Here is a 10,158-nt window from a genome sequence, read left to right on the forward strand (position 1 = left end):
GGCTATGGCCTTCTGCTGCTTAACATAAGGTAATAGGTTCAATTTCTAGCCCCAGCTTCTGCATTTCAGTGGGGACAAAATGCAAAAACATTTGTGTACTTATATTTAGGTGCACAATAAAGGGCCACAGGTGGTCAAAAATAATCCGGAGTCCTCCACTGCAAAGTCTCTCATAGCCTTAGTGTTACTTTAGGATGTTGAGCCCCTCGAATCAATCAGTCGGCTTCTAATGTGGCCTCCCTCACCGATACATAACTCTGATGTGGCACTCGTAAACTGTGGCAGGTCGGAGACCGGGGCCTGGCGTTCCTTGCCCGTCACTGCCTGAACTTGCGCAAGCTGAGCCTCAAGTCATGTGACCTGGTCACTGACCGAGGCCTGCAGGCCCTGGCCTACTTCTGCCGGGGCCTGCAGCAGCTCAGCCTGCAGGACTGCGCGGGGGTGACCGTGGACGGCTACCGCATTGTGCGCAAGTACTGCCGTCGCTGCATCATTGAGCACACCAATCCGGGCTTCCACTGAACAGCACTCCTCGGCCGGGTAGCGAGAATGGATGGAAGGAGGGCTGGAGAACCACACCTTGGCACGACCAAATAGTAGCACTAGCAATCTGAATTCTGGCAAATGAGTCGTTAAAACTTGCTAAATGAATTCAATTCCAAAATTGGAATTTTGGCCTGCATTTTCTCTTCTAGCAAACAACCGCTTACCATGAAATGAACAAGAACAGTTGTGAAAGAATATTTGAACACTCTGAAATGATGGGGTTTCTAAAACACAACCCCTGTTTGCACACACACATGTTGGGGCCAGCAGAGAGCTTTTCCTTCCGTCCATTCTCTGTGCCCTCGGCTAATGATAGTGTTGATTCGTGCCTGTGCCTGGACACTCAACACAGGGCTTCCAAGAACTGCGTCTAAAGCCTGCCCCGCATGGAGCATTTACTGCACGTGAAATTGCACTGTGTGTACCGTGGACAATGCATCATCGTCATATGCAACACCCGCATGCAACAAATGGCGCCAAGGTTCATCCCAATGACAGGTGCTGAGACATGCACTACTGCAACTACCGCTCCACACAAAAGTCATCTTGACAAAAGGAAAGCACTTCAATGATCAAAGTTGCTTATCATCTCAAAAATACCACATGAGGTTGTTGTTCAGGTTTCAATTAAAGGGGCACTGCAACACTTTTTGAACATTGTAAGGAAATGTTTGCAATCTGTAAACAATGCTGCCACAAACATGCGAACCAAATATTATTCCACTGCATGTAGCAGGGAGCATTCATTCTTTCCTAACACAGTTAAACCTCGATATAACGAAGTTGGTGAAAATTGGCAATTTGCTTTGTTATATTGAAATTTTGTTATATTGATATTCGACCTTTTATGCAGTCACTGGTAAATCTTTCTTTCACGGAAGGGGCCGCAAAATTTTTCGAGTTGTTGGGAAATTGGAAGAATCATATTTGAATGTGGAAAGAAAATTCATTTTGTTGAATTTGTGAGTCGACGACGAGAAAGATAAGGTTTCATGCCGTGTCGACGATATATTCACATCGGCGGTACGAAACATAGCCAGCCACACTTTTGCGTCCACTCAACACCCGCAGATGATAGTCTCACCCGCAGTGGGACGACACTATCATGAAAAGCGCTGGCAGCAGGGAGCAAATGCTTTGTCTGCCTCTCGCTTCAACACGTCTCTGAAACTTGACATTATGCAACCTCCAGTACTAAACGCCTGGGAAGAAAGCGCGCGATACCACGCCATCTTAGCATGCCCACTCCTTGCAGACGTGACAGATTATTTCTAAAAATAACGTGCAAGTTGCATATGCACTCAGCTGCACTGACAGCCATGCACGGCCATGTACCCTCTAGAAAAGGAGACTCGTGTGAACATGCCCCCCTCCGCTTGCGCGGGAAGACACCACCATCAAGTTAGCATCCTTCTCAGCTCACCCTCGCATGCTTTTACTCGCACCTAAAGCATACAACGCGGAACGTGCATAGGATCTCATCGTACTTATACTTTATACGGAACATGACGCTGCTCCGCTTTGGTGGTCGCCGTCGGTCACGCATTATTTGAGAGGTGCATTCGCAAGCAGCCACTTGTAATTCAGCCATTTGAATTTATTATCTCTGTATTCCTTCGTGGCAGTGGTGAAATTTCATTACAGTTGTCCGAAAAATCGGGCAGTCCAAAAACATAAATGGGCATGTCTTTTACAGCCCCCAAGAGCTCAAATCGCCACAGGCACGTGCGAAGTAGCTCTAAAGGCCTGCTAGTACACTTATTAGGTGTATCGGTGCTCTTACTGTGATAGGAGATGGCAGGTGCCCACGGGTATAATCAAGCAAAACATACCGTGTCCTGTGATAGTTGCCCCTTCCCAGTCTTGGTATGCTTCACCGCAGTACATTGCGTATGCTTCACGCATAACATAGCTATATTGAGGCAAAGCTGACTTCCGGGAACCGGATTTATGCAATGCGCTGTGATTTCCGAACTTCGAAGCCATTAGCGAGGATTACAAAGGCAGAGTCGGCACCACTGCTAACAACGGCGCATTGTTTCAATGAAAAACACGGCACCGAACAGCAAGAAGCTTGGTAGCAAATGTCGAAGTAGCTAGGCCTAATGTTGCTGCGTGGGTGGCTACGGCTGCCAGCGGATCTGCGTCCGAGAGCGCCGGTTCGAGGCGCGACATAATAAAAATGGTGGTGGTGGTGGCTTTGATTAATGCCGTTTCGGACCTGCGGTCATGGCAAAATGTCCGAAAAATTGGTTGTTGACTGTATATGAAAATCATGTATAAACACACTTCGTCATATTGAGGTTCTAAATACATGGTGTTCTATGGACAAGCTATAAAAAGCTAAATACGTCATTATACCGAGGTTTAACTGTAGTGTAGATCAATTGATCTCTTTTGCTGCTGTCAGTGATGTCAAAGACCCGCGCAAGAGCCCATAAACACCAGCCATTGGGCAACTGTTCATGAATTACTCCTGAGCTAACACTCGCACATGCATGCACAGCCTTCCACTCTTCATTCAAGCCAGCTGGGAAGTGGTGGCTGTTAATGCATCCCGACCATCCTGTCACCGCTCATTTGTCATCCTCGAACACCGTTGTCTAATGCTAACCATAAAGGGTTACCTTATGTACCCCGCATAATGAAAAAGACGAACGAAGTAATAGGCATAGCATTGCTGTCGCTGCCGCCACAGCTGAGAGGAAACGCATTGAAAGGGAGTGGGAAAAGTAAACATTGCTCTCTTTATGTGTTCGTTTTATTAGGTTCTTTTCAAAATTTCTACACAAATAGTATAAAATATTCACTGAAAGGCATTGCACTTATTTCATTGTGCATGTTAGATTGGAAGAAAAGCTGTTGCAGGACCCCTTTAAAAGGTACCACTGATTATTTGCCACTGTGCTATGCCTAACCATGTTGCACTAGGGCAGTCTTGCTATGGCGTACCTTGCATTAGATTGATGTGTTCAAGTGATCTGCATGCAGCATAGATTGGTGATAGCTTCAACGCACGTAGTTAGCACGGTGTTTTTTGGCTCGGCAAGAATCTGTCGCCAACAAGAAAACATGTAGGTTGGCATCTCAAATCTCTCCTGACTGGCACTTATGCAGTCTGTTCACGTGCAAAATGTGCCATGCTCGTCATCCTTATTAAGGCGAGGCAAAAGAAGATGCTGGGAACAACCATCTTCCATATTGGAAGCGGCAGCTTGGGAGTTGAGCTGTCACGGATAAAGCTCCTTTCAGTCATTTATTTACCCATTGTGAGCCAACTTGTAAGATAAGAAAAGGAACACACTCGGTTCTATTTTTGTACAGTTACCTGCGGGACTTGTAAAGAAGGTCTACCGACGATCACGGTTGCACTTTTGCTGCCGGTTTGTAGAAATATACGGCTAACTGTGGTTAAGTACAGTGTATGTTTGCATGTAAATTATACACAGGTATGCCAGAAAGCGGGTAGGGCTTAAAGTCTTCCTGCAATGAAGTGTGGGTCCGTCATGCACATTTCATCCTTTCTGTAGTTAGTGTGGAGACATCCACTTCCAAGTGTAGTAACTAGATGGATTACATTTTAATGACTGTGACATTGCCTTGACCCTTGGGGACATTCATAGCATTTGAAGAATATCGGGACAGAGACCTGTTCCTGTTGTATTGTGTGCATTTACCGTCATTGGCAAAAAGAAGTCAAGGCTCTTTGCTCTTTGAACTTAATGCCTATAGGTGCTTTAGCTTGTATTAATATGCACTGACACGTGCAAAATGTGTGTTTTACTTGACAGGAAGACTTGAAACGAGGGGCTCAAAAAATTGCCTTATCTTTCTCTTCTTTATTTTTGCTTTCTCACTTTGTGATTTTTCATGGAAACTGAGTGCAATATGTGTGCCTTGTAAAAGGTTTAGTTACCATGAACGAATGTACTTTTGCAGATGGAAAAGTGATCAGGCGATTTACTAACCAAAACATAGTGGTTGTGAGGCCTTATGTAATGGAGAGCGTTTCTTCAAGCACAATTGTGCTGTGGTGCAATTTTGACCACTGTGAAGGCAGTGACAAATATTAAAAGAAAGGCTGAAAGTGAGCCTACTGGCAGAAACAGTTTTATGAGCTGAAGCTCTGGTTTTGTGTTTTGTACGTAACAAGAAATGACGGTTGCTATAGATGTATCTGACATCATTGTGGATAAAATTCAAGATTTGCGTTTCATTTTGTGTTTGTGGTTTTAAAATGCTGGACTTACCATTTGTTTGAAGCCTTTTATTGCCATTCATTATTGCTTCACATATTTTTAAACCTTACATGGTAGTTTACAAAAACATTCAAGATAATCATAGGCGTGCCTAGCTGTTTGATTGCTGTCAAGGTTGAAGATGGGCCTGGTGCTAAACTCGAACAGATGCGTTTTGTCTGCTGCATGGTTCTTTTCAGCCCCTGCCCCATATTGTTGCCTTGATTTAAAAATGTGGTGTTTATGTACAGAGAAATACAAACTTTTGCAACCTTCAGCTGCCTTCAGAGTGCAGAAGGAAAAAAATGCTAGTGCATGGTATCTGCAAGCGATCAAAATTAATCAGAGGTCCTTCACTACAGCAGCTCTCGAGTGCCACAGTGCACATAAACTTTAGTAATCGCTGCGTTTATTGAAATGTACTTGACTGTTTCGTCAGCACTACCACACAGCATTGCTGCAGCAACAGGAAGAACACAGCATGCAAATGCTATAAGAGATGCAGCACGAGCAGTGCAGTACATGAAGGCAAGCAAGAAATTACCACTTTACAACGCTCTTGTTGTACGTCTAAGTGATAAACATTGCAAACTTTTTTTGCATTTTGGCTTTACTCTGACATGACCAGTGCATACCGTCCAGCTATCCTGAATTTTCCTTAAATTTACGAAAAGGGGTTTGTTCTATGATTTTACGAATTTTGTGTCAAGTTTTCCAAAAAATGAATTCTGTTCGCAAAAAATTTTCGCTCATTGGTTCTCCTGTATACCCTTGGAAGTCATTGAAAGAGCATTAGTGCTTCGAGCAAGGTTTTTCAGACAAGTTCTTGAAGCAGGCCAAGTCTACAACAGCAAAGTAGCTGAAAAACTGATGTGCCAAGTGCACTGCTGTTTGTGTGCTGCTTCTAAAGATAAATCATTGTTAATAATGCACATATGCATCCCTCAAAAGCTGTGTATACAAGGAAAGCTTTTAAAAATATGTGCTATTCCCCCCCCCAAGGGTGTTTTCGCATTTCAGCCGCATTTCAATGGGGGCCAAATGCAAAAACAACCGTGTACTTAGATTTAGGTACATGTTAAACAACCCCAGGTGGTCCAAATTATTTCAGAGTCCCCCACTGCTGCATGCCTCATAATCAGATCGTGGTTCTGGCACTTAAAACCCCCATAATTTAATTCCCCCCACCCCCCTTCGTTGTCAGGTCTGCAAAATTTTTACGTATTTTGAAGTTTCTGTGTTGGCAGGTGTGCCAGTATGTTTACCTTTTTTTGTTTTCTTTCATGGTAGTTTGCACTCATCTGAATTGTCCTCTGCTCTGCCAAATTCTTCCAAATCAAGAATATTTGATACTATTCACCAATTATGAAGGCCTACTATGGCCAGGACTCAGTGGCTCATCCAAATTTCTGAGTCAAATAAGTGTTAAATTAACAACTGTTTGTAGTATTTTGGTGTTTAATTATTATTGCATTTATTGGTGGTGACAGTACACAGACTGTATGCACTTAGACTGGTACATGCCACGATTTTATTATAAAACTTGGAGCTATCTTGTTCTCAAACTCTCATTTTCAATGTGCTGCTTTATTACAGTGACATGCTTAGTGGCAGGTGTTGTGGTTTGTTCTTGCAATGCCTTATTACGGCAATGTTTTTTGCATGCTGGTCATGTACATTAAGGTGACAAATGCATTTGCATGCTCATTCATTGCATGCCAGAATAATTTTAGAAGCTTATCTGGCTGAGCAAAGATACGGGCTGCTGTCTGGCACTAATTCTCATTTCATCAAATGTCTCCAATAGTAAAAAAAGGTTCGGTTTAGAGGTAATGTTAATTTTCCAACTTAGAAATAAGGGAGAAGAGTATCCATACCTCACACGTGAATATATATGTGCACTCATTTTGTAGTACACAAAATCTGGAATGCATGTTGTCACAACACTCTTCTACATTAAGGAAGTAAATACCAGTGGTTAAAGCTAGTGAAGAATGGAATGGCCGTATCTGAGAAATAAAGCCAATAACTACATTATTTACTCTAGCCTGAGCCAATCTTAATTTTTATCTATTGTAAGTAGGGCTTCAGTTGGGCCAGGTGGTTTTACATTCTCTTGGATAAACACACTGTTTTGCACACAACTTCAAAACTGGATGGAACACACACCATACAGAGTTTGTGCTGTGTGTCTTGTTGCCTTTATTCTTCTTAGCTGCTGCTCGGCAATGAACTTGGGAATACTTATTATTATTTATTCTGCTGCTAGCATTTTCCTCATGCTGGTCATGAGGAGCTATTGAATTCTAATTGCATCACACGCTCAGATTTCTGTTTCTTACTGTACCTGTGTTATACGTGCTGCTTTAAGCTTTGCTATCAAGTTGTTTTGCATGACTCAATGGCACTATTGCCTGTGATGGTGTATTACTCATACATGTTGACTTCTTCTCTTATAGGAACTATCTCTACTCTGGCTCAGCTCATTTTAGAACGAATAGCCTTCTTTGGCTCTTTTAGGACGTTTTTGTGGTTGGTCGATGGTTAGACTCTGCAAGGAAAACTTTTTTTTTTTTTTTCGTTCGACCTATTTCCTTACTTTGAATCATTGTAGATGGTTTCTGCACAATTGTGTTTTTTTTTTTTCCCTCTTTTTTTTTTACTGAACCTTTAATGTTTGCATAAACACCACAGCCCACACTTTTTTTTTTACTTTACAGTGCAAGTGTACTTCAAATGGAAGATCCATTTAAATTGTTGTGTGCCCAGAGGGAACAACTTATATATAAAATCTAATCTTTCATCACGGGACATCCACCTAACTCATAGCTGGCAATTACATTGAAGTGAGGAAATCTTCCAACTTATGTCAGCCTCAGTATCAATGAGGTGTTTACTGTAGGAGTGGATGTTGATGCGCATTTTTTTTTACCATTCCACTGCATTTGAGGTTTAGTTGTTCCAAGTATCTGTGCTGTTGATACTGATTCATGCCGAGTTCTTATGTATTTTGAATTTATTTTCTTGAAGGACCATTCAAATAATCCTTTGCATCGGGTAGAACTGAACTTGGAAGGCAGGCTTCATGATGGCTTTGACTTGAATAGACTAGGCAATTACATTGTAGGCCTACTGCTCCACATGGTGCAGAATTACTCATTCATCATCACTTCAATATGCCTAATACATTGTTACTGCTGCTTCCAAGCACTGATTGAGTTGTGATGTTCTGGGAGCCATTTGTTTACAAAATAGGTAACGTCACTGGCTGCAGGGAGTTGTTACTTGTGTCGCACAATACTCGCAAGCCATAATATGTTTATTCCAGGAGTGTGCAGACCGGTTTTAAAGCTTTTCTAATGAACAAAGAGCTCTGTCCTGCTTGAACTCTTGCCTATCTCTTCTTTTTCTAATGTATTATGTGGTGTGTTGCTGGAAGGATGAAGGAATGAAAATGTCAGTAATATAGTTCACTGCCATGTATAGTCATAGACACCTTGAAGATAAAAAAAAAAATACTAGGCCAGCTAAGTTTTTTGCACAATGAAAACTCCACTTCAATGGTGTGCGACTCTGCCTTCAAAGATGAGTTAGGTTCCATGCTGGCTTCGAGTGCAGAGCTGGTGCGGTTGAACCTGTTGCACAGTAGCATGCCAGTAGGGGAATGACCATGAATTCTGCCCAAAACATGCCAAAATTAGATCACAGGAAGCATATTCCATTGTGGAGTCAATTTCTATACTTCATTTCTGTCATTTATGTGATTTTGATGCATTTGTTTTAAACGCTGAATAAAACACACCGGAATGTGCTTGTCGTCATTATCAACTTCAACATTATTTTGCACTAAGCAGTGGTGCTTGCATTTCAGAGTGAATATAATGTGCAATCCACGTCAAACTTTGACTATGCACATCTGAAGGCAGTAATCTGCCTCATGGAAATATTTTTTAAACATAAAACCATGAAAGCCGAGCAGTGTCCTTAACTTACACCTTACTATCTTGCCATGCATGTTAAAAAGCACTGCAGGTGCATGTAGGGACCACATTCATGTCTGCCGTGAGCTTGAAGGCACCAACACTGGAGATGTTTGCTTCAGGATTACCTACCACAATGTATCTTTGTCACATAAGTTTGTGTTTTTCATTTCTGAATGGGAATGATGAGAATTCATCGCTCAAGCATCATTTTCAAATGTATAATTAAGTAAAAATACTAAATCATTAAAACGCATGTGGAAATTTGTTGGCCGTAATGAGTTCAAATTGTCATAGCAAAACAGTCCATTGTGCATTTAAGCAAACTTGCGAGTTATATTCAATAAGCTACAACAGTAGTTATTGAAGTGATATACAGACACCTATGCAGCACATTTGTTTAGCACTATCTCTCAAGACATTGCCACTTTGATTTTCTCAAGCCACATGCCAGGTACTTGCAGTGCAGTTACAGTATTTTTCAACAGTATGCCATTTTGTCTGCAATTTCTTCTAACCCACTGCACTGATTCCTGCCCATTTGCTTTTGTATTCAATAGTGAGGCATGTTAAGCTTAAAGCATGTTATGATGGCGGGTGATGCAAGAGTGCTTCTAGTGCTAGTGTGAAATTTATTGTGAGATATACAATGTTGGAGTAACGTTTCTGTGAGATGAAAGGTGCTTTTGCTCTAATTTGCAGGAGCTAGGTGTTTGTATCCACTGACATGCTTCCTTCTGTGAAGACTTGGAAGAAGCCATTTTTTAATTTATTTTTTTACACGAAGCAGGAAAGAGAAATAGGTCTTCTATATCTTAAAGAGGACCTGCATCAGAATTCTGTTCTTTCATTCACATAGAAGATGCCTTATCACAGAACTTGTGCAAGTGCCTTCCAGAAGTCATTGCTATGGTCAAAGGAAATAAAATTGTTACAACACGTGTGCTCTGTTTACACCCTAGTGATTCTATTCTTGCACCACCTGCAGCATGTGTGGAAACAGGATTCGCTGTTCATCCTGATTGTTAAAATTTGCAAGCCTTCACGCTACACCTAAGTGGCTGTAATGTGATTGCACATTCAGGTCTCTTACAGTCTCTGACGGCCACAATAGTTTCGGGGATGAGGGATTTGCAAAAAATCTGAATTCGCTTGAAACAGGCACATAGCTTCGATTTCAAAGTTTCAACATCAGCAGTTTCTGCAATCTACCAATTGATACAATAAATTACAATCACTATGCCTTGACAGAGCATAAATTCACGTTTGTCATGGAAACCGTGACTCATAAAAATGTGTGGCCCACTGGTCATGCTCTAGCTCATCATCGTCGTTTCATATGCACCGGAGATGGCAGTGGCAGCAAGTTTGTAGGGATGGGGGGAGCGAGCATG

The 10,158-nt window shown here is 41.9% G+C and overlaps 1 protein-coding gene across 1 annotated transcript in view; it reads left to right on the forward strand.

The window, feature by feature from the left end:
• The window catches only part of LOC119456189 (F-box/LRR-repeat protein 7-like), a 35,500-nt gene extending 25,793 nt beyond the window's left edge, over positions 1–9,707 (forward strand). Inside the window, 1 exon segment of the mRNA XM_049669595.1 lies at positions 286–9,707. Coding sequence (XP_049525552.1) covers positions 286–522 — 237 coding nt within the window. The 3' untranslated portion in view covers positions 523–9,707.
• The last annotated feature ends 451 nt before the right edge of the window (positions 9,708–10,158 follow it).

The sequence above is a fragment of the Dermacentor silvarum genome, chromosome 6 (assembly GCF_013339745.2).
Source record: "Dermacentor silvarum isolate Dsil-2018 chromosome 6, BIME_Dsil_1.4, whole genome shotgun sequence".
Lineage (NCBI taxonomy): Eukaryota > Metazoa > Arthropoda > Arachnida > Ixodida > Ixodidae > Dermacentor > Dermacentor silvarum.